This window comes from Salvelinus namaycush, chromosome 21, assembly GCF_016432855.1.
Source record: "Salvelinus namaycush isolate Seneca chromosome 21, SaNama_1.0, whole genome shotgun sequence".
In the NCBI taxonomy this organism is placed as follows: Eukaryota; Metazoa; Chordata; class Actinopteri; order Salmoniformes; family Salmonidae; genus Salvelinus; species Salvelinus namaycush.
The window spans coordinates 23452121-23478482 of NC_052327.1; the positions used below are offsets into that span (position 1 = coordinate 23452121).

Genomic DNA, 26362 nt, shown 5'->3' on the forward strand with positions numbered 1-26362 from the left:
TCACTGCCTGGTATGGCAACTGCACCGCCCGCAAGCGCAGGGCTCTCTAGAGGGTGGTACTGTCTGCACAACGTATCACCGGGGGCACACTGCCTGCCCTCCAGGACACATACAGCCCCCGATGTCACAGGAAGACCAAAAAGGACATCAAGGACATCAACCACCCGAGCCATGGCCTGTTCACCCCGCTATCATCCAGAAGGCTAGGTCAGTACAGGTGCAGCAAAGCTGGGACCGAGAGACTGAAAAACAGCTTCTATCTTAAGGCCATCAGACTGTTAAATAGCAATCACTAGCTGGCCTCCACCCAGCACCCTGCCCTGAACTTAGTTATTGTCACTAGCTGGCTACCACCCGGTTACTCAACCCTGCACCTTAGAGGCTGCTGCCCTATGTAAATAGACATGGAATCACTGGTCACTTTAATCATGGTTACATACTGTATTCTAGTCAATGCCACTTTGACATTGCTGGTCGTAAAATTTATATATTTCTTAATTCCATTCTTTTACCTTTAGATGTGTGTATTGTTGTGAAATGTTAGACACTACTGCACTGTTGGAACACAAGCATATCGCTACACCCGCAATAAGATCTGCTAAATATGTGTATGTGACGAATAAAATTTGATTTGATGTTGTTCTGTATTATGTCATGTTTCATGTTCTGTGTGGACCCCAGGAAGAGTAGCTGCTGCTTTAGGAACAGCTAATTGTTAGGTTAGGTTATTGTTAGGTTAGATTACTTGTTGGTTATTACTACATTGTCGGAACTAGAAGCACAAGCATTTCGCTACACTCGCATTAACATCTGCTAACCATGTGTATGTGACAAATAAAATTTGATTTGATTTGATTTAATGGGGATTCTAATAAAATACCAATACCTTGCCATTTTTATTTATTTAACCTTTATTCAACTAAGCAAGTCGGTGAAGAATACATTCTTATTTACAATGACAGCCTACTTGTAAAGCTCCAACAGCCAAACCCTCCCCTAACGATGCTGGGCCAATTGTGCTCCGCCCTATGGGACTCTCGATCACGGCCGGTTACAGCCTGGGATCGAACCCGGTCTGTAGTGACGCCTCTAGCACTGCGATGCAGTGCCTTAGACCGCTGCGCCCCTGTGGCACTGGAGAATGCCGATGGCTAACATCAATTCATGCTGAAACGCACACACACGGACACACATACATATGTCTATATTTAATCTTAAAAACACACTGAGGTACATAGTGAAGGAGTCATCAGTCAGAGTAGCCCGTCATGTCGTTCAAGCTGCCTGTGGAGCCGGTAGAGATTGACTGATGGACACACACTGTCCTTCAGTAACTAGCAAAGCAAATGACCTATGAAGACACAAATGACTGGCATCAAATAGTAAAACATACACAATACCTCTCTGGCATTCTCCATCTAATATCTTTAAAAAAATACATGGTAAGGCACACAAGTTTAGGTATAAGTCTTTGATTAAGAGCATTGATGTATTGGAGGATGATAAGGCCATAGGGTCATCCCAGTTTGACCCTGATGTCCTGGCCGTAAAAGAGCACCTGCAGCAGGATGGCCATGTCTATGAGGATCTGGACTGCCCCACACACCCAGAACTGGGACGGGCTGTGGTTCATCACGAAGTACGTCGTCTTGAAAATGTCTCCAACAGTCCACAGCAGCACCATCTTCACACTGATACAAGAGAGACAATGAGAAAGAAAGAGTAAATATGTAGCAAGCTATGACAAAGAACAATGATTATCCACCATTTTATAAATGTTTAAGATCATTTCCCCTGTAAATAGCCATGTTATTTTCTACTTGTTATTCTCTGTGTATTTATTCCTTGCATCAGTATGTATATCTTATCTTTAACTCTGCATTGTTGAAAATGGACCCATAAGTAAGCATTTCACTGTTAGTCAACACCTGTTGTCTACAAAGCATGTGACAAATAAAACGTAATTTAATTTAGATTTGATCCACATTTGGGAAAACAACATCTGTTGTATACACGTAAAGATAGGCACATCAATAAGCTGATGCCAGGACTCAACAGTATCATTGTTTCCTAAATGCAATCTGAAATCAGTACACAACAGAAAGTCTGAGGAGTAAAAGAGAACAGCAGATAAACAATCAATGAACAGAGTAAAGTGGCCAGCAAAACATTGATTGATCAGGCAGAGCGCTGCCTGGACAGTGCAGGCTAATACCCTCAAGAGGAGCACAGCAGCTATCTCCACTTGAGCTTAGACTATACTCTAACTTCACTAAAGTTACAGCAACACTTATTCAAATAACATTTTTGAGTGAGAATGATTACCATTGTGACAGAGAATGTGACAGGGTTGAACTGAAGACAGACAGACTGCTGAAAAGCAATTTAAGGCTTTATTGTAGAGTGATTCTATAGATTTGTTTACTGTGAGTTTCGCCTGAATCCATGTTGTCATGCAGATGAGATATTTGCTAAATTATCATTGTGTGTAAAAAATATAAGTGCAGTATCAAAGGGTAAACAGTTTCTTATTAACTTAAAACAGCTGAGACTTGCTTTCACTGTTCTGCTGATTTGTATTGCATGTTTATCAAACTTAAATTGAGAGTTGATTCAAAGATACTGTATTTAACATCAGAAACCTGCTTGAATCACTCTCCTTTGATCAAAATGTTGAGTGATGCTACCATTGGCTGTTGTCTGGAGGAAAAACAAATCACTGAGGTCTTCTTTATATTCAATGTCAAGCATGTGTTGTCAACTATTCTACAATTGAGTACATGTGTATATGCTTAGAGGTTTGTATGGGTTGAAATAAAGGTGAGGGCATGTGTATATTCTTAGAGGTTTGTATGGGTTGAAATAAAGGTGAGGGCATGTGTATGTGGACACATCTACAGCATATGATGTGTTTGTATACAGACGAGGAAGAATACCTTCACTGTACATTAATGTGTAGGTCAGCATAGGTCAGTCTGCACTGTAGAGGCTGTAAGGGTGTGAGGAAAAACTCATATCTTGATGCATTAATGGACAAAGGATGACTGTACATAAACAATTCAAGTCACATACAGACAAATCTGTGAATAGGCTACAGTACAAAATAGTTATGCTGGCTATGCTCACAGATGGGGACTCTCTGAGTTGCCATTCCACAGGGAAATCCAGTATTTTTGATGGGCTAAATGTTTTCTGAATATGTCCTCTACCGCACAAGATGAGCTCTCCTTTCCAGCAGAAACCCTCCCACTAACCCCCCCACTTAAATGTTAGATGATTTTTTACATTCCCCCTCTATTTTCTCTCCCGCCGTCCCCAAGTCATATTTGCTAATTTCTTTGCTCTAAGAGACGGCAAACATCATTAACAAGGATGAATCATTAACGAGGTAATTAACAGGGACGGGTCATCTGTACAAGAGCAGCACATCACAATGGAGACATGTATATGTCACTTGTTAAGTCCTATTCAATCAGTGTAGCTGAAGGGGAGGAGACGGGTTAAAGAAAGATTTTTGACAATTGAGACATGGATTGTGTGTGTGTGCCATTCAGAGGATGAATGGGCAAGACAAAATATGTAATGCCTTTGAAAGGGATATGGTAGCAGGTGCCAGGCGCACCGGTGTGTGTGTGTCAGGTACTGCAACAGTTTCCCGTGTGTATCAAGAATGATCGACCACCCAAAGGACATCCAGCCAACTTGACAACTGTGGGAAGCATTGTAGTCAACATAGGCCAGCAACCCTGTGGAACACTCAAGACACCTTGTAGAGTCCATGCCACAATGACTTGAGGCTGTTCTGAGGGCAAAAGTGGGTGCAACTCAATATTAATAAGGTGTTCATAATGTAATTTTGTGCACTCGGTGTATGTAAATATGCTGTTCACAGACTACAGCTCAGCGTTCAACCCCATAGTCCCCACCAAGCTGGTGACCCTGAGACTTAACACCTCCCTCAGTAAAAAGATCCTGGACTTCCTGACAGGACGGCCCCAGGTGGTGAGGATAGACAACAACACCTCCGCCACGCTGACCCTCAACACAGGGGCCCCTCAAGGGTGTGTGCTTAGTCACCTCCTGTATTCACTGTTCGCCCACGCATGACTCCAACATCAAGTATGCTGACGAGACAACTGTGGTAGGCCTGATCACTGATGGCGATGAGACAGCCTACAGCGAGGTCAGAGACTTAGTGTTAGTGTGGTGCCATGACAAAAACCTCTCCCTCAACGTCAATAAGACCAACGAGCAGAACGTGACTATAGGAGAAAGAGGGGAGAGCACCCCCCAATCCACAGATCGCCTGGAGGTTAGAGCGATGGGCCAGTAACCGAAAGGTTGCTAGTTCGAATACCAGATCTGACAAGGTGTCACGACTTCCGCCGAAGTCGGCCCTTCTCCTTGTTCGGGTGGTGTTCGGCGGTCGACGTCACCGGCTTTCTAGTCACCATCGATCCATTTTTTAGTTTCGTTTTGTTTTGTCTGTATTATACACACCTGGTTTCAATTCCCCCCATCATGTTCCCTATTTAATCCTCTGGCTTTCATTTCTGTTTTGTCCGTGATTGTTTGTGCGTTAGTGGTTGTGGTTTATACGTGTATGTATTTGATTATTTCCATTTGTGGAATTTTGCCTTATTTTTGAGTAAAACACTGTGGTTTCGCTCAACACCTGTGTCCTGCGCTTGACTCCGAATATTCTCCGCACACAACCCTGACACAAGGCGAGAAAAAATGATCTGTTGCTGTGCCCTTGAGCAAAGCACTTAACTCTAATTGCTCCAGGGTTGCTGTACAATGGCGACCCTAACCTGGCCATGACCCCACTCCCTAAAATATAGTTTTCCATCTCAAAAAACATTGCCCGGGTCATACCATCACTCTCCCAGCCAAACGCAGAGAAACTCATCTACACCTTCGATTTCTATTTGATCAATTACAGCAATGCACTGTTTGGGGGCCTCCCAGCCAAATCACTACCGAAGCTCTCAATATTAGGAAAGTGTTCCTAATGTTTGGTATACTCGGTGTACAGGATTGATTTAAAAAATCTCATGCTCGTGTATTTAAAGCCTTGAATGGATTGAGCCCCACCTACGTCTGCAACCTCATCTCAATAGCGAACCACCTGACACTCTCCTCTACAGCCACTGCCTCAAGTCCCCAAAACATATCTCCAAACTACGGGGGACCGAGCCTTCTGCTCCCTTGCCCCTCACCTATGGAATGCTCTCCCTAATAATCTGAGAACCGCTCCATCAATCAAATTTCAATCAATCAATGAAATGTATTTATAAAGACCTTTTTACATCAGCCAATGTTACAAAGTGCTATACAGAAACCCAGCCTAAAACCCCAAACAGCAAGCAATGCAGATGTAGAAGCACGGCGGCTAGGAAAAACTCTCTAGAAAGGCAGGAAACTAGGAAGAAACCTAGAGAGGAACCAGGCTATGAGGGGTGGCCAGTCCTCTTCTGGCTGTGACGGTGTGGAGATTATAACAGTACACGGCCAAGACGTTCAAACATTCATAGATGACCAGCAGGGTCATATAATAATAATAATCACAGTGGTTGTAGAGGGTGCAACAGGTCAGCACCTCATGAGTAAATGTCAGTTGGCTTTTCATAGCCGATCATTCAGAGAGAGACTGCAGGTGTGGTAGAGAAAGAGAGCTTCGAAAACAGCAGGTCCGGGATAAGGTAGCACATACAGTGAACAGGTCAGGGTTCCATAGCCGCAGGCAGAACAGTTGAAACTGGAGCAGCAGCACGACCAGGTGGACTGGGGATCACTCAACTTTTAAAAAGGGCCTTAAATCCCACTTCTACACACTTTTTTTCATAGTCCTAGTCCCAATATAAAATATATTTAGCACCTATCCAACTATTGCTATTTTACCTGCCTTGATTGTAAATGTATTTAGTTATTGTATATATCCTTTTTAATATTTTTTTGCTCAGTAGAAGGGTTTGGCGGTATCCAGATTCTCAAACCGTCATACCGTTTCTGTACTATACCAGGGTATACGGTATTACTGAATGTGCACACAAGGGGCGCTATTTTTGACGCACAAAACAATTAAGGCAACAGGGATCTTGATCCAGGAGGGGATTGAATGTCTCTGCTGTAACCGAGAAGCTTGATCTTAACATCTAGCCACTTAGCAAGTTAGCAAACCAAAAGCATAGCTGGGGCCCTGAGCTGGACATAATTTATCTGACACATCTTAGATTTCTTATGGTTATACTTAACTTATAGTTAGAAGCAATGGCGTAGCACCCAAAACCCCCCCAAATTTATATTTTGAAATATCCTGGTATACGGTATATCGTCCAAGCCTACTCAGTAGAGCTTTGTGATAACTAATTAAAAGCGCTACTAAAATTAAATGTAATATTATTACGATACTGTATAAGCTCACATAGTTGCTGTCACAAACTCCAAACACTACACAGTTGTTACTGCCTAGTTGGATATACATTTCCCAGTGAGAAAACAATTTCTGTATTTACAGCATTCATATAAATACATTTGTATCAGGTTTTTGCTTTGGTGGACCTTATTTTTCATTTTATTTACATTTGTCAATAAAACTCATGAATGAAACTATTTATGTCAAATTGTTCTTCTCGTAGCCCTGGTTGTCCTGAAAAGAAAATGGTTAAATACTTAATTGTGAGGCTGAACATAAGACATGCAGATAAATGCAGATTTTTGCTCGAGTCTCGTGACTGATAGGGTTATGATGGTCCACACACACCCACACAGTCGTGAAGAGAGCACAACAGCACCTCTTACCCTAGGGAGGCTGAAAAGATTTGACATGATCCTCAAATGTTTCTACGGCTGCTACAGTACATCGAAAGCATCTTGACTGACCGCATCACTGCTTGGTATGGCAAATGCAGCACCCTCAACCGCATAGCGCTACAGAGGGTGGTGTGGACAGCCCAGTACTTCACTTGGGCCAAGCTCCCTGCCATCCAGGACCTCTACATCAGGCGGTGTCAAAAGAAGGCCCGAAAATTGCCAGACTCCAGCCACCCAAGCCACAGACTGTTCACTCTGCTAAAATCTGGCAAATGGTACCAGAGCATCAGCTCTCAGACCAACAGGCTCAGAGACAGCTTCTACCCCCAAGCCATAAGACTGCTAAATAGCCATAAGACTGCTAAATAGTTAATTCATGGTTACCTGAACTATCTGCCCTGACCCCATCTTTCACCGACTCTATGCACACTCAGAAGATACACACACACATATATATACACTGCTCAAAAAAATAAAGGGAACACTTAAACAACACAATGTAACTCCAAGTCAATCACACTTCTGTGAAATCAAACTGTCCACTTAGGAAGCAACACTGATTGACAATAAATTTCACATGCTGTTGTGCAAATGGAATAGACAAAAGGTGGAAATTATAGGCAATTAGCAAGACACCCCCAAAAAAGGAGTGATTCTGCAGGTGGTGACCACAGACCACTTCTCAGTTCCTATGCTTCCTGGCTGATGTTTTGGTCACTTTTGAATGCTGGCGGTGCTCTCACTCTAGTGGTAGCATGAGACGGAGTCTACAACCCACACAAGTGGCTCAGGTAGTGCAGTTCATCCAGGGTGGCACATCAATGCGAGCTGTGGCAAAAAGGTTTGCTGTGTCTGTCAGCGTAGTGTCCAGAGCATGGAGGCGCTACCAGGAGACAGGCCAGTACATCAGGAGACGTGGAGGAGGCCGTAGGAGGGCAACAACCCAGCAGCAGGACCGCTACCTCCGCCTTTGTGCAAGGAGGTGCACTGCCAGCGCCCTGCAAAATGACCTCCAGCAGGCCACAAATGTGCATGTGTCTGCTCAAACGGTCAGAAACAGACTCCATGAGGGTGGTATGAGGGCCCGACGTCCATAGGTGGGGGTTGTGCTTACAGCCCAACACCGTGCAGGACGTTTGGCATTTGCCAGAGAACACCAAGATTGGCAAATTCGCCACTGGCGCCCTGTGCTCTTCACAGATGAAAGCAGGTTCACACTGAGCACATGAGCACATGTGACAGACGTGACAGAGTCTGGAGACGCCGTGGAGAACGTTCTGCTGCCTGCAACATCCTCCAGCATGACCGGTTTGGCGATGGGTCAGTCATGGTGTGGGGTGGCATTTCTTTGTGGGGCCGCACAGCCCTCCATGTGCTCGCCAGAGGTAGCCTGACTGCCAATAGGTACCGAGATGAGATCCTCAGACCCCCCTGTGAGACCATATGCTGACACATGCACATTTGTGGCCTGCTGGAGGTCATTTTGCAGGGCTCTGGCAGTGCACCTCCTTGCACAAAGGCGGAGGTAGCGGTCCTGCTGCTGGGTTGTTGCCCTCCTACGGCCTCCTCCACGTCTCCTGATGTACTGGCCTGTCTCCTGGTAGCGCCTCCATGCTCTGGACACTACGCTGACAGACACAGCAAACCTTTTTGCCACAGCTCGCATTGATGTGCCATCCTGGATGAACTGCACTACCTGAGCCACTTGTGTGGGTTGTAGACTCCGTCTCATGCTACCACTAGAGTGAGAGCACCGCCAGCATTCAAAAGTGACCAAAACATCAGCCAGGAAGCATAGGAACTGAGAAGTGGTCTGTGGTCACCACCTGCAGAATCACTCCTTTTTTGGGGGTGTCTTGCTAATTGCCTATAATTTCCACCTTTTGTCTATTCCATTTGCACAACAGCATGTGAAATTTATTGTCAATCAGTGTTGCTTCCTAAGTGGACAGTTTGATTTCACAGAAGTGTGATTGACTTGGAGTTACATTGTGTTGTTTAAGTGTTCCCTTTATTTTTTTGAGCAGTGTATATACCAGGGCCTCCCATTCCTCCCACTCCATATATATATACACATACATACACAGTACCGTTCAAAAGTGTGGAGTCACTTAGAAATGTCCTTTTTTTTTAAAGAAAAACAAATTTTTTGTCCATTAAAATAACATAAAATTGATCAGAAATACAGTGTAGACATTGTTCATGCTGGAAACGGCTGATTTTTAATGGAATATCTACATAGGCGTACAGAGGCCCATTATCATCAAATGTCACTCCTGTGTTCCAATGGCACGTTGTGTTAGCTAATAGTTGAGTATCTGGAGCATCAGCATTTGTGGGTTCGATTACAGGCTCAAAATGGCCAGAAACAAAGACTTTCTTCTGAAAGTCTGAACTCGTCAGTCTATTCTTGTTCTGAGAAATGAAGGCTATTCCATGCGAGAAATTGCCAAGATACTGAAGATCTGGTACAACGCTGTGTACTACTCCCTTCACAGAACAACGCAAACTGTCTCTAACCAGAATAGAAAGAGGAGTGGGAGGCCCTGGTGCACAACTGAGCAAGAGGACAAGTACATTAGAGTGTCTAGTTTGAGAAACAGACGCCTCACAAGTCCTCAACTGGCAGCTTCATTAAATAGTACCCGCAAAACACCAGTCTCAACGTCAACAGTGAAATGATGACTCCGGGATGCGTCTATACACTACATACGCACACATAAATACACACGCATCATATGCTGCTGCTACTCCGTTCTTTATTTTACTTGTATTATTATCTATCCTGATGCCTCGTCAATTTACCCTGCCATGTACATATAGTGCCTTCAGAAAGTATTCACACCCTTAGACTTTTTCCACATTTTGTTATGTTACAGCCTGAATTTAAAATTGATTACATTTAGATTTTGTGTCACTGATCTACACACAATACACCATAATGTCAAAGTGGAATTAAGTTGTTATAAATGTTTACAAATTATCTCAATGAAAATCTGAAATGTCTTGAGTCAATAAGTGTTCAATCCTTTTGTTATGGCAGCATAAATAAGTTAAGAAGTAAAAATGTGCTTAACAAGTCAGATAAGTTGCATAGACTCCCTATATGTAATAATTGTTTAAAATTATTTTTAAATGACTACCCCATCTCTGTACCACACATACAAATAGTTCCCAAAGTCGAGCAGTGAATTTTAAGCACAGGTTCAACCACAAAGACCATGTAGGTTTTCCTGTGGTTCGCAAATGACACCTATTGGTATATTGGTAAGAAAAGTTGACATTAAATATCCCATTGGGCATGGTGCAGTTATTAATTTTACACTTTGGATGGTGTATTAATACACCCAGTGTTATGGGTATGTCATGCCCTGATCTGTTTCACCTGTCTTTGTGCTTGTCTCCACCCCCCTCCAGGTGTCGCCCATCTTCCCCATTATCCCGTGTATTTATACCTGTGTTTAAATTCAAGTTACACCGAGTATATAAAACATTAAGAAAACCTTCCTAATATTGAGCTCCCCCCTCTTTTGCACTCAGAACAGCCTCAATTCGTCGGGGCATGGACTCTACAAGGTGTCGAAAGCGTTCCACAGTGATGCTGGCCCACGTTACAGTTCTTGACAAAACCAGTGCGTCTGGCACCTACTATCATACCCTATTCAAAGGCACTTAAATATTTTGTATTGACCATTCACACTCTGAATGGCACACATACACAATCAATATCTCAATTGTCTCAAGGCTTAAAAATCCTCCTGTAACCTGTCTCCTCCCCTTCATCTACACTGATTGAAGGGGATTTGACAGCAATAAGGGATCATAGCTTTCACCTGGATTCACCTGGTCAATCTATGTCATGGAAAGAGCAGGTGTCCTTAATGTTTTGTACACTCAGTTTCATTTTCCATTAATCATTTTAATCCCAATTTGTAATACAACAAAATGTGGGCAAAGTCAAGGGGTGTGAATATTTTCTGAAGGTACTGCATCTACCTCAAATACCTCATACCCCTGCACATTGATCTAGTACTGGTACTCCCTGTATATAGCTACATTTTTGTGTATTTTAATCGTTGTGATGATATTATTATTATTATTTTAACTCTGCATCGTTGGTAAGCAAGCATTTCACGGTTAAGTCTACACCCATTGTATTCGGTGCATGTGACAAATAAAATTGAACTTGATTTGACACACAAATGTCACATACATACATACATACATACAGTTGAAGTCGGAAGATTACATACACTTAGGTTGGAGTCATTAAAACTTGCTTTTCAACCACTTCACAAATTTCTTGTTAACAAACTATAGTTTTGGCAAGTCGGTTAAGACATCTACTTTGTGCAAGACACAAGTAAGTTTTCAAACAATTGTTTACAGACAGATTATTTCACAAAAATTAACTATATCACAATTCCAGTGGGTCAGAAGTTTACATTCACTAAGTTGACTGTGCCAATAAACAGCTTGGAAAATTCCAGAAAATGATGTCATGGCTTTAGAAGCTTCTGATTGGCTAATTGACATCATTTGAGTCAATTGGAGGTGTACCTGTGAATGTATTTCAAGGCCTACCTTAAACTCAGTGCCTCTTTGCTTGACATCATGGGAAAATCAAAAGAAATCAGCCAAGACCTCAGAAAAAAAATTGTAGACCTCTTCAAGTCTGGTTCAGCCTTGGGAGCAATTTCCAAACGCCTGAAGGTACCACATTCATCTGTACAAACAATTGTACGCAAGTATAAACACCATGGGACCACGCAGCCGTCATACCACTCAGGAAGGAGATGCATTCAGTCTCCTAGAGATGAACGTACTTTGGTGTGAAAAGTGCAAATCAATCTCAGAACAACAGCAAAGGACCTTGTGAAGATGCTGGAGGACACAGGTACAAAAGTATCTATATCCACAGTAAAACGAGTCCTATATCGACATAACCTGAAAGGCCTTTCAGCAAGGAAGAAGCCACTGCTCCAAAACCGCCATAAAAAAGACAGACTACGGTTTGCAACTGCACATGGGGACAAAGATCGTACTTTTTGGAGAAATGTCCTCTGGTCTGATGAAACAAAAATAGAATTGTTTGGCCATAACGACCATCGTTGTGTTTGGAGGAGAAAGGAGGAAGCTTGCAAACCGAAGAGCACCATCCCAACCGTGAAGCACAGGGGTGGCTGCATCATGTTGTGGGGGTGCTTTGCTGCAGGAGGGACTGGTGCACATCACAAAATAGATGGCATCATGAGGTAGGAAAATGATGTGGATATATTGAAGCAACATCTCAAGACATCAGTCACGAAGTTAAAGCTTGGTCGCAAATGGGTCTTCCAAATGGACAATGACCCCAAGCATACTTCCAAAGTTGTGGCAAAATGGCTTAAAGACAACAAAGTCAAGGTATTGGAGTGGCCATCACAAAGCCCTGACCTCAATCCTATAGAACATTTGTGGGCAGAACTGAAAAAGCCTGTGCGAGAAAGGAGGCCTACAAACCTGACTCAGTTAGGAGGAATGAGCCAAAATTCACCCAACTTATTGTGGGAAGCTTGTGGAAGGCTACCCGAAACGTTTGACCCAAGATAAACAATTTAAAGGCAATGCTTGCAAATACTAATTGCGTGTATGTAAACTTCTGACCCACTGGGAATGTGATGAAAGAAATACAAGCTGAAATAAATCATTCTCTATACTATTATTCTGACATTTCACATTCTTAAAATAAAGTGGTGATCCTAACTGACCTAAGACAGAGAATTTTTACTCAGATTAAATGTCAGGAATTGTGAAAAACTGAGTTTAAATGTATTTGGCTAAGGTGTATGTAAACTTCTGACTTCAACTGTACACACTTAAACAGTCATGTCACTTGTCCTGTGGATCAACAGGAGATGAAAGTAATACTGAGTAAACAATTGATCGTGGCCTTGGGGGCCTTTGTAGGTAGGAGAAGTGATTATGGTATTGATTAGAAATACTGAAAGCGCTTTCTCTACCCCCTCACTAGACCTGACAAGTCCCCTATTGATACCATCTAACCTTACACCTTCATCTGACCTAAGTGGCAGAGCATGGGAGAGAACAGAGAGAGAGAGGGAGAGAGAGAGTGAAGGAAAGAACAGAAAAGATGTGTGAGAGCGAGAACGTGTGTGTGTGTGCGAGACGGAGAAAGAGATTAGGCACCTAATCTTCATCTCCAAAATATATATTCATCTCACGCAAACACACACTTCACAAACACAGTGTCAGCAAATCTCTCTATACACCACTACACCAGAGGCAGAGAGAGGGATATAGTGGTGCAGATGCCAAGGATAGATGACAGAGAGACAAATGGAGGGAAGGTGTGAGTGAGGTGATAGAGGGTGGCCTGATTGGTACCTGGCTCTGGCTGTAATTGTACTCTGTGTTGAGCCAGAGGTGTCAGCCCTCCTATTAGCTTCTCTTTTGGAGGCCTGGGATAGATGGAGCATCTGAAAGGTTGCAGCGGCGCTAAGAGTGCAGATGGCAACATTTACAGTAAACTCCTGCTGAACTTCCTCAGAGCCATCAGAGGAGTTAGACCACCTGACCAGCAATCCCCTCGGCTCCCTGCATCAGGGCTCATCTGTTCCGTCCTTCTTTCTGAGCTAATCACTGTACTGACGGGGGAGGAGTGGGGGAGAAGAGAGGAGAGACGGAGCTGAGGAAATAAGTTATGGGGAGAGGTGGAAGAGAGGAGAGTGGAAGAAAGGAAAGGAAGGACAGGAGAGAAGAGAAGAGGAAAGAGGGAGGATATGAGGAAGGGGAGGGAAAGGAGGAGTCTGGGTGGGACACTATTAAAGCAGCTCTGTTCAAACCACTGCGGTCACATTGAGACGCGTCCCTCATTCCCCTGCTCTCCCTCCCCTTCGCTGAGGAGGCGACTGACACACAGCAGTCTAATGTGGGCAGAGATTTACAGGGCTGCTCCAGGGAAGTCAACCCAGTGAGAGGACTCAGTCTAGGACACTCTTAACACTCTCACTGGCCTCTCATAGGGCAGAGGTCATTGGCATAGTAGACAGTGGTTCACAATGTCATGTGTCCAGCCCTATTGTAATCTGTTTTGAGGTAGACAGCAAACAGTAGGCTGCTGCTACTTCTCTGTAGTGTTACCATTGAGAATTCAGACACGTTTTCCAAATGAAATTCAATTACGAACAAAACCGCTGTTTCTGTGGACACAAAGACTGCCCTGAGAGAGACTAGAATGTAACTGTTAATGGGGTCATATTAATGCTAGCCAGCTAACGTACTAGTGCTGTTTCTCAGAGTCAGACATGGCTCAGCACCAGAGTCTGGTGTGATTACCCAGAGAAAGGCCTTCAGTTGAAACAGTATTACATCGCTACTTGGTGGAGTGATTAACCGTGGGACCGCAGACATCCACACCATTTTCCCAGTGGGGTGATAGAGGAGCAGAAATCAAAAGGCACAGCAGGGGAAAAAGATTCTGCTCTTAACCCAAAGGATGAAATATGCATGCGTATCGATTGTCAGGAAGCAAACACTGGAAGGTCCGCAAACTGCCAGAGAAAGATGGATCTGCTTTCCCAAACGAAGGAGGGGGGAGAGTTTGCCCTCAGACATTTCACATTCTTTACAAGAAAGTAAATAAGTCCACATTCAAGTGAGACAGCCAAAAAGGGACCCTTGACTGTGCAAATTTCCATCCATAAAAATAGTGTACAAATATTGTTGCCAGATCCTCAAAGCCCAGATTTACATAAAACTGCAGTCATTTTTCTGGCCAGAACTAGGAGAAACACTTGCATATGCATGCAGAGTGACACTTTCTAATTCCCAGCTTTAATGTATTAGTCAAACTTCTGTTATCAACGGCCCCCGCGAGAAGCATGGTCAAGATGAAGGGAAGAGGAGTACGAGGAGGAATACTGATACAGGAGAGGTACAGATTACAGGTAAAACGAGCAGAATAAAAAGTGTTGTTTCACATTAAACCTAAAACCATGAAAATATTTATGTCAATAATTAAATTCCCAGTGCAAAAAGCTTACAGCAGTGTATTTAAAAATAAATAAATCTAGATATATTTTTTTTATTTTTATATATAAGCAAAGACTACTACAAAAAACTGAAATTCAGGACCTAAAGAAGAAAACTCCCAAGGAATGGTGGGACTTCATTAACAAAGGACTGGGACCAAAAGGACTGGGACCAAAAGGACTGGGACCAAAAGGACTGGGACCAAAAGGACTGGGACTAAAGAAACACCAGGAGGGAGAATACAGGTGGAGGGAATTGAAGCCGACAACGTGGCTGATGTTTCTAATGTATTTTTTGCTGAGGCGTGGACAAGCACCACACCTCTTGCCATCTTCCCCCTGCCCATGCCTACAAGGCAGGTTGAGCTGTGCAGCATTGGCTATATAAAGCAAGCTCTGACCAGACAGCCCACGTAAAGCGTGTGGGCCTGATGGCATTCCAGCCTGGCAACTAAAAGAGCAGAAGATCTAGCTCCTGTTATCACACACATACTGTAGTTAACACCTCCTACTGGCAGGGGACTGTTCCTGCTGCCTGGAAGACTGCCAATGTGTGTCCCATACCTAAAGTGTCAAACCTATGTACAACGAGTGACTGGAGGCCCATCTGTCTAACTTCATGCCTTGGAAAAATCCAGGAGAGCTTCATCATAAAAAAAATGAATGCCAACAGTTTTATCTGAGTGCACGAATCAGTATGCCTACCTACCAAAATCCAGTACTACTACCACCCTTGTGAAAGACTCAAGAAAACCAACAATGGTGAGGGTGTTACTTGCTGATATGTCCAAAGCCTTTGATCGAGTAGATCACGCAAAGCTCCTGCAACATCTGTCTGACATTGAACTGTGTCCAAAGTTACTAGTCTGGCCCCACAGCTACACCACCGGAAGAAGGCAGAGGGTGATGGCTAATAGCACATTTAGCCAATGGTCACTTCTGGTGTGCCACACGGTGGTGCGGTTTCCCCATATCTGTTTCTCCTTCACATGTCCACCTGAAAAGTTGTCTTCAGTGACACTCTGGACATGCAGACGATGTAGGACTGTCCTGAGCCATACCATTAACCACCATCAAAGAGGACACTAACATGGGCTTGGAGGCAAAGCAGCTGGAATTCAGATATGTTTTTCTGGAGACCATCCACAACCTGCACCACTAATCCTAGGAGGACAGGAAGTACCAGTGGTAACAACTAAGTATCTTGTTTTCATCTAGACTCTAACCTCTCAGTGGTGACACACATGTGGAGCAGTCAGTGAGGAAGGCCTCAAAACACCTGCACTTGTTGACTGTTCTTGACAGGAATGGCCTACCCACTGAAGATCTGGTCACAGTCTGTACTACACTGGTCAGGCCTGGAATACGGTAGAGTGCTGTTAATTGGATGCAGTAAAAAGCAGCAGGCCCAACTAGACTGGGTACAGAGGAGGGCCTTGAGGATCATCTCCAGAGGTGGAGCAGTCCAACCACAGCTCCCCTCACTGCAGAGCAGTCCAACCACAGCTCCCCTCACTGCAGAGCAGTCCAACCACAGCTCCCCTCACTGCAGAGCAGGCGAGAGCAGGCTGCAGTGCACCTGGCGAAGGACATGCACACTCTTGACCATCCACTGAATGATCTGCTCCCTCCAAAAAGAGGTAACTGAGGTAACCAGGCTCCTGAGAAACAGCCACGAACTGTCCTGTATAACTGCCCGCATGAACAGCTTGCAAAACACCACACTACCCACTGCTATCAGTGAATAATAACTCTAGCTCTTAAATGGTTGCCCCCCCCCCCCCCCCCCCCAATGTTTTTTCTTTTTATCACATTTTAATATTTCAATTTCCATCATGAAAAATGTCCTGTTGTATAAGGATCGGAGACAGGCACAGGAATACATAATAGTTTTTTTTATTACTCCACCCAAAATACAACATGTCATGAAAAACAGCACGAGGACGAAGCCCAAAACAAACACGTATATAAAATACACAGGGATATCACCCAAACAAAAGAGCGAGGTATAAACCTCTAAAGATTACATGGGATGAGACCCGTTATAACACGACACGGCCCAAAATAACAAGTGCACAATACACGCAGCAAGAAAGCCGAAACAACAAAGACCAATGGACATGGGAACAATAACCGACAAGGACAATGTGGAACAGAGGGCACATATATAACATACTAATCAGGGGAATGGGAACCAGGTGTGCGTAATGAGACAAGACAGTCCGGGGTTGGTGGTAATGAATCCAGTTCAGTGACGCCTAGAAAGCCGGTGACGTAGACCTCTGGATCTGGTGCACGGAATGAGCAGCAGTACCAGTACCAGGGGAATCCGTGACATCTGTAATGTTTCAAGTGTTAAGTATGTTAAGTATGTTAATTTATGTCACATATTAGGTGTTATGTATTTTAAATCAGTGTTTTGCAATTATTAGTAAATTCTTCATATCTTCAGTTTTATCTGTGAGCAAGAATATATATACACTCAAACTCAGTACACCTTCCCATTCTAAAAACTAATATGGAAGCTTAATGACTATAAATAATTTTTACCATTATGATAATATTGTGCCTCCAGTAGGCGTAGTAACACCAATAATGGTAACACCGATGAGACATTTTAAGTTCAAGGATTTTCTTAAATGGAGGCCACAGATGCTAAAATCTAAGCTTTAAGAATTATTCACTTAAGTGATATGATTAATAATTTTGGTCCCAATGTTATTTCCCTTCATTTTAATTGAGTAACACAAAATGACACTTTAAATTTAGACACACCAAATTGTCAATGGAATCCTCAAATGTATAACATACAGTGCATTCGGAAAGTATTAGGACCCCTTCCTTACTCCACATTTTCTTACATTACAGCCTTATTTTAAATTGGATGAAATACATTTTTCCCCTCATCAATCTACACACAATATCCTATAAAGACAAGGCGAACATAGTTTTTATTTTTTGTGTGCAAATTTTGCAAAAACAGAAATCCCTCATTTACATAAGTATTCAGACTCGTTATAAGACACGAAATTGAGCTCATGTGCATCCTGTTTCCATTGACCATCCTTGAGATGTTTCTACAACTTGATTGGAGTCCACTTGTGGTAAATTCAATTGATTGGACATGATTTGGAAAGGCAAAAACCAAGCCACGAGGTCGAAGGAATTGTTCGTAGAGCTCCAAGACAGGATTGTGTCTAGGCACAAATCCGGGGAAGGGTACCAACAAAAATTCTGCAGCATTGAAGGTCCCTAAGAACACAGTGGCCTCCATCATTCCTAAATGGAATAAGTTTGGAACCACCAAGACTCTTCCTAGAGCTGGCCGCTCGGCCAAACTAAGCAATCGGGGGAGAAGGGCCTTGGTCAGGGAGGTGACCAAGAACCCGATGATCACTCTGACAGAGCTCTAGAGTTCCTCTGTGGAGATGGGAGAAGATTCCAGAAGGGCAACCATCTCTGCAGCACTCCACCAATCAGGCCTTAATGGTAGAGTGGCCAGATGGAAGCCACTCCTCAGTAAAAGGCACATGACAGCCTGCTTGGAGTTTGCCAAAAGGCACCTAAAGGACTGACCATGAGAAACAAGATTCTCTGGTCTGATGAAACCAAGATTGAACTCTTTGGCCTGAATGCCAACTGTCACGTCTGAAAGAAACCTGGCACCATCCCTACAGTGAAGCATGGTGGTGGCAGTATCATGCTGTGGGGATATTTTTCAGGGACTGGGAGACTAGTCAGGATTGAGGGAAAGATGAACAGAGAGATCCTTGATGAAAACCTGCTCCAGAGAGCTCAAGACCTCAGACTAGTGATGCACCGATATTACATTTTTGGCTGATACCTACCGATATTGGATATTTTCCTTGCCCCAAAAAATTATATTGATAACCGATATCTATAATCTATTACAGTTAAATAGTTAACACACACACATGGACGCAGCGGTCTAAGGCACTGCATCTCAGTGCAAGAGGCGTCACTACAGTCCCTGGTTCGAATCCAGGCTGTATCACATCCGGCCGTGATTGGGAGTCCCATAGGGCGGCGCACGTCCGGGTTTGGCTGGGGTAGGCCATCATTGTAAATAAGCATTTGTTCTTAACTGACTTGCCTAGTTAAATAAAGGTTACACACACACACCACACTGACCAAAAAGTTATTGTTGGCATTTACGTATGTCCCCATTACTAGTAAAACATAATCAAAACCTATTTCTTTCACTTACTTGCTGCGCTGTTTCGTTGTTCATTTGTTCAGTCGTTTCATTCTCAACTAGGATTTCGTCATACATGTCAAGCAGTGAAGTTTCAGCTGTCTGTCTGTGGCCTCTTCCACGGTGCGCACTGTCACGAAGTCCGTTTCCATCTTGTCCAGCTGTGTATGTAACATTTCACGTTACCCTGTTTCTTGTCTGCATCGAAGTAGCGGTCCTTTACAAATCATCGAGCATGGTGGCGACACAGTAAAGAGAGAATGCCACCGAATCGCTTGTTCACAGCCTGTATCGGCAGTTTTGTTGAGCAGGCATTTCAATGCCATGACAGAGGGTATCACGTCTTCTGCAGGCACAGTTGATGAGCTTATTTCTCGAGTCAGTTGTACGAATGGAGCTAGCTAGTGTGTTCATGTTTCCAGTATCAAACATGTTCTCAAATGCCATTGAAATGGCAGCAGCGGTATGACAACCAGCACATTCATGAGCATGAAATACGACTTTCCTCAGTACGAAATCCTCGATGACCCACTGTGCTGTCAGACTCAGCATGCTCATGGGGCTGATATCGCTGGTCCAAATGTCAGTCGTGAAGCTAATAGCAGTGTCGCTATTACTGTGTAACTCCGGTAGGGCAACATCTGAAAAATAGTGCACTTGGTAGTGTGTACCGGTGCTCGACCAGTCGGCGAAAGCCAACATCACCCACGACAGAGAACGGTTGATTGTCAAGGGCAATGAATTCCATTATCTTGGCGTTAATGGATTACGCCTTTGAGTTGTCTCGCTGAACTTTTCTTACTCTTTCAAATGACTGCTCGATCCATACAGCAGACATTGTGGGCTAGGTTAGGAATGCTGTGCTGCACGTGTAGCACAACATTTTAACATGGCATCATTACATCATGTACCTACGTTATATAGGTATGCACGTCAGCTTTGACATCGGTTTTGCACATTGGCGTTAAACTAGACATTGACCATTGTTAATGTTGCCATTTTTAGCTAATATCGTCCGATTCCGATATGTTCATCGATATATCGTACATCCCTACTTCAGACTGGGACGAAGGTTCACCTTCCAACAGGACAACGACCCTAAGCACACAGCCAAGACAAAGCAGGAGTTGCTTCGGGACAAGTCTCTGAATGTCCTTGAGTGACCCAGCCAGAGCCCGGACTTGAACCCGATCTAACATCTCTGGAGAGACCTGAAAATAGCTGTGTAGCGGCGCTCCCCATCCAACCTAACAGAGCTTGAGAGGATCTGCAGAGACAAATGAGAGAAACTCCCCAAATACAGTTGTGCCAAGCTTGCAGCATCATACCCAAGAAGACTCAAGGCTGTAATTGCTGAATAAAGGGTCTGAATACTTATGTAAATGTCATATTTCAGTAGCTTATTTTATAAATGTGCAACATTTTCTAAAAACCTGTTTTTGCTTTCTCATTATGGGTTATTGTGTGTAGATTGATGAGGGAAAATAACAATTTAATCAATTTTAGAATAAGGCTGTAACGTAAGAAAATATGGAAAAAGTCAAGGGGTCTGAATACTTTCCGAAGGCAATTTTGCATAATAAGGCAGATTGTGGAGAACTGCGTCTGAGAAAACTGACTAAGTAAGTATAATGCATGTATTGAATGGAATAAAATATTGATGTTATGGTAAAAGTAGTCATTTTTTGTTTGTTTGTTGCATCCTCATGTAACCAAACAGTAATGAACAGGTTCTTTGAATAATGAGTTCATCATGTCTATAGAAATACAGAAATAAAGGTACAATGAGTATATTTTTCACAAGTTAGCAGGTGGTACTCTATGGACAGTTGTTGGGGGATCAGTCTGTCCAAGTTGACCATGGAATCTGCTGCGGGGTACAGGATATCCTTTGGTGTTTCACCAGTCCAGGTGCTGGGAAAGAGACAGGAACTCAATCATGTAGAGATAGAGACAAATTCAAATTGACACTCCATGATGATGAAGAGAAAACAAGTATCAGTGGAATCTAGTAGTGTTGAGAGGGGAGGGATCACACCCAAGGTCAAAAAGGGAGATGGGACAAGGTCGTCTAGGAAATAGCAGAGCAAGACAGGCTCATCATAGATTGAGGGTGATGCAGAAGAGCTCAACTCCTCCGCTAAGGGCAGGACAGGATTTGACTGGAAACAAACTATTACCAAACAGTTAGACATAGTCAAAGCAGGTTGTGAAATAGATCTACATTAATATGATATATTAGTTAAGTTTCTGGTTTACCATGGTATTTATCCAAACATGAGAGGGCTACTCACACACAGTGTTGGGAAGGGATCAGAGCAGTGATTGAATAAGGGTATGGGACAAGACTATGTGTTCAGAGGCTTGACTTCAGGACACGACAGGCTCATCATGGATGGAGGGTGGTGGAGATGTTCTCAACTCCGCTGCGAACAGGACAGGATTTGACTGGGAACCACACAAAAAACAGTACAATTCTATTCAATTCAAGGGGCTTTATTGGCATGGTAGACATATGTTAACATTGCCAAAGAAAGTGAAGTAGATAATATACAAAAGTGAAATAAACAAAAATGAACAGTAAACATTACACTCACAGAAGTTCCAAAAGAATAAAGACATTACAATGTCCTATCATGTACAGTGGGGAGAACAAGTATTTGATACACTGCCGATTTTGCAGGTTTTCCTACTTACAAAGCATGTAGAGGGCTGTAATTTTTATCATAGGTACACTTCAACTATGAGAGACGGAATCTAAAACAAAAATCCCGAAAATCACATTGTATGATTTTTAAGTAATTCATTTGCATTTTATTGCATGACATAAATATTTGATACATCAGAAAAGCAGAACTTAATATTTGGTACAGAAACCTTTGTAATAACAGAGATCATACGTTTCCTGTAGTTCTTGACCAGGTTTGCACACACTGCAGCAGGGATTTTGGCCCACTCCTCCATACAGACCTTCTCCAGATCCTTCAGGTTTCGGGGCTGTCGCTGGGCAATACGGACTTTCAGCTCCCTCCAAAGATTTTCTATTGGGTTCAGGTCTGGAGACTGGCTAGGCCACTCCAGGACCTTGAGATGCTTCTTACGGAGCCACTCCTTAGTTGCCCTGGCTGTGTCTTTCAGGTCGTTGTCATGCTGGAAGACCCAGCCACGACCCATCTTCAATGCTCTTACTGAGGGAAGGAGGTTGTTGGCCAAGATCTCGTGATACATGGCCCCATCCATCCTCCCCTCAATAGAGGTCGTCCTGTCCCCTTTGCAGAAAAGCATCCCCAAAGAATGATGTTTCCACCTCCATGCTTCACGGTTGGGATGGTGTTCTTGGGGTTGTACTCATCCTTCTTCTTCCTCCAAACACGTCAAGTGAAGTTTAGACCAAAAAACTCTATTTGTCTCATCAGACCACATGACCTTCTCCCATTCCTCCTCTGGATCATCCAGATGGTCATTGGCAAACTTCAGACGGGCCTGGACATGCGCTGGCTTGAGCAGGGGGACCTTGCGTGCGCTGCAGGATTTTAATCCATGACGGCGTAGTGTGTTACTAATGGTTTTCTTTGAGACTGTGGTCCCAGCTCTCTTCAGGTCATTGACCAGGTCCTGCCGTGTAGTTCTGGGTTGATCCCTCACCTTCCTCATGATCATTGATGCCCCACGAGGTGAGATCTTGCATGGAGCCCCAGACCGAGGGTGATTGACCGTCATCTTGAACTTCATCTTGAACTTGAACTTCTTCTTCCAACTTCTTCCACCAAGCTGCTTGCCTATTGTCCTGTAGCCCATCCCAGCCTTGTGCAGGTCTACAACTTTAGCCCTGATGTCCTTACACAGCTCTCTGGTCTTGGCCATTGTGGAGAGGTTGGAGTCTGTTTGATTGAGTGTGTGGACAGGTGTCTTTTATACAGGTAACGAGTTCAAACAGGTGCAGTTAATAGAGGTAATGAGTGGAGAACAGGAGGGTTTCTTTTTTTCCTTTTTTTAAAAAAACATTTTTTTACTCCTTTTCTCCGCAATTTCGTGTTATCCAATTGTTAGTAATTACTATCTTGTCTCATCGCTACAACTCCCGTACGGGCTCGGGAGAGACGAAGGCCGAAAGCCATGCGTCCTCCGAAACACAACCCAATCAAGCCGCACTGCTTCTTAACACAGCGTGCCTCCAAGCCAGCCGCACCAATGTGTCGGAGGAAACACCGTGCATTTTATAAACACCGCTACCTTGGTTAGCGCGCACTGCGCCCGGCCCGCCACAGGAGTCGCTGGTGCGAGACAAGGAAATCCCTACCGGCCAAACCTGGACGACGCTAGGCCAATTGTGCGTCGCCCCACGGACCTCCCGGTCGCGGCCGGCTGCGACAGGGCCTGGGCGCGAACCCAGAGTCTCTGGTGGCACAGCTAGCGCTGCGATGCAGTGCCCTAGACCACTGCGCCACCCGGGAGGCCCAGGAGGGCTTCTTAAAGAAAAACTAACAGGTCTGTGAGAGCCGGAATTCTTACTGGTTGGTAGGTGATCAAATACTTATGTCATGCAATAAATGCAAATGAATTACTTAAAAATCATACAATGTAATTTTCTGGAATTTTGTTTTAGATTCCGCCTCTCACAGTTGAAGTGTACTACCTATGATAAAAATTACAGACCTCTACATGCTTTGTAAGTAGGAAAACCTGCAAAATCGGCAGTGTATCAAATACTTGTTCTCCCCACTGTATCTATCATCATACAGCTAATGGCGTTAGCTAGCCCTATGATTCAAAAGAGAAGATGCTTTACAATCAGATTTCGATCGGTTATGCACCAAAACAGATTTTTTAAATATAATTTTGGTTATTTGGCTAACAGCTATCTAGCTAAGTTAGCCAGCCAATGTTAGTTCAGTGAAAGCAAGGATATAGGTTCATGTCGGAGCTAATGGAGGCTCAACATTGACATATAAATTAACTAATGTTAGCTAGCTAGCTAAATAATCTCTATTATTCTATGTTAGCTAGTTACTTACCAGTAAATTGTGATCCATGCTTGCTGCTGGGACTGTCAGTGGCACCTCAAGTATTGGAACTTCATTGGGCTTCAGTACAAGAAACTTGGCATACCCCATTTCTTTGCAGCAGGTTTTCGAAGCACTCATCTGCAAAATGTGCTCTGCAAAAGGCACTCTTTGTAATCAACTTTGGATGCATCCTGAGCTTGGGAAATTAATGTAACCCATCTTCCTTTTTGGGGAAGTTAAAGAACTGCTGTAAATTGCTTTTACAGCCAAAGATACCGGTAAGCAAGAATGGCTCGTAACTGTAACTAGCTAGCTATATGACCTGTTGCTTGCTGAATCCAAAGATATGGCAGGGAGTAACAGGTTATGCGCTGTACACATTCAAATTAGGGCAGGAATTAAGTATATACAAAGCATATCATTGTACATATTAAAATGAGTATGTGAGCTGACATCTCACCTGAGGCAAAGCAAAACGGAGTGTCAAGTGATTGGATTTCAGATACAGCTCAACAGACAGAGCAATAATATAGATTTTTCAGACTTCGGTGATAGTAATTCCATCTTCCTTAGTTCAAAAGTGAATTAAATTCAAATGAAATACAGTTTTCACTGTGTATTCCCTTTGAGACTCCTCCACCAATAACAGTTTGCCACTGTAGGGAATGCTCAAGGTCCTTGTAGGTGACTGAGGGGTAAGTCGAGCCAGCCCTTGTTTCTAGGAAACCATACTCAAAATGAATAATGTGACCAAATATTTAGGAAGACGTTATCAACTAATGTGAAGGAAGAAACCACATGGAAAAGTGGTAAGCAAGTAAGGTCCAATAAACAGATTTTCACAAATTCAAATGAATGTATTGTGTTATAAGTTTCATGATGCTCATATCCAAACTAAAGTAGATTGTTTTGTACATCAGTTGGGGTCTATAAGATATAATATGAGGTCCTAAACCAAACATGAAAGTGCATCCTTGTAGCTGTGTGGGCTAGTGTTTGCTGTGGGGTAAGTTGAGCCAATGGCCGCTTACAAATGATGATTATATTTAGTCAGTTTTATGAAGAAAATATGCCTAGTATTTTTGCATATGAACTCAAGATAGTGCATTTTTATTGTTACAGAGCAGACATCATGCCCTGTGTATACAAGCATAAAACAAGGTCTTATCTGATGACATGGAGTCTGAGCTTGCTTGATATATCAAGAATCTCACAGACCAGTTTCATGGGCTTAGTAGCCTCAAATGCAGGCCAATTGCCTATGAATTGGCCAGGAGGTTGCTATGGGGAGGACAGCTCATAATAATGGCTGCAATTAAGTGTAATGGCTGGAATGGAGTGAATGGTATCAAACACGAAAACCCAAAATAAGTCTTTGATACCATTCACTCCATTCCAGCCATTATGAGCAGTCCTCCCCCGAGCAGCCTCCACTGGAAGTGGCACATCAAAACATCATCCCTGTCCCAGACAACTGCTCAAGAAATGGAAGGGTAAGTGATATTGAATAGAGATGTCTACAGAACAAAGATGGCGCCGGAGCAGAAGGCAGACGTTTTACGTGCCCCCAACCGATTGTGTTTTTTGATCGTTTATCTGCGTTGTTTGTAACTTATTTTTTTACTCATTTTGTACATAATGTTGCCGCTACCATCTCTTACGACCGAGAATAACTTCTAGACATCAGGACTGCGATTACTCACCACGGACTAGCAGAATCCTTTTTCTTCTTTCACGACTGACGAGCCCGAGGATATACGGCTCCCTCGGGAACAGGCCGACCCCCATGATCTGCGTGAAGAGGCGGCGGCGAAAGAGAGGCCGGAAAGCGGGCTGCCTTCTGAGAATTCGAAGGCAATCGAATAAACCCCCACTTCCCTCAATTCTGTTGGCAAAAGTGCAATCTTTGGACAATAAAATCGACGAGTTACGGGGAAGATTAAACTACCAATGGGATATTAAAAACTGTAACATCTTATGCTTCACGGAGTCGTGGCTGAACGACGACAATATCAACATACAGCTGGCTGGTTATACGATGTACCGGCAGGATAGAACCTCCCGGGTGGCGCAGTGGTCTAGGGCACTGCATCGCAGTGCTAGCTGCGCCACCAGAGTCTCTGGGTTCACGCCCAGGCTCTGTCGCAGCCGGCCGCAACCGGGAGGTCCGTGGGGCGACGCACAATTGGCATAGCGTCGTCTGGGTTAGGGAGGGTTTGGCCGGTAGGGATATCCTTGTCTCAGTATGTAAAATGTAATAAAATGTATGCACTCTACTGTAAGTCGCTCTG

The 26362-nt window shown here is 43.6% G+C and overlaps 1 protein-coding gene across 1 annotated transcript in view; it reads right to left on the reverse strand.

The window, feature by feature from the left end:
• Positions 1–1052: 1052 nt before the first annotated feature.
• si:dkey-246g23.2 (solute carrier family 66 member 2) overlaps positions 1053–26362 on the reverse strand; it is an 86445-nt gene continuing 61135 nt past the window's right edge. Inside the window, exon 5 of the mRNA XM_039018097.1 lies at positions 1053–1691. Within this exon, the coding sequence (XP_038874025.1) occupies positions 1517–1691 (175 nt within the window). The 3' untranslated portion in view covers positions 1053–1516. The remainder of the gene's footprint in view (positions 1692–26362) is intronic.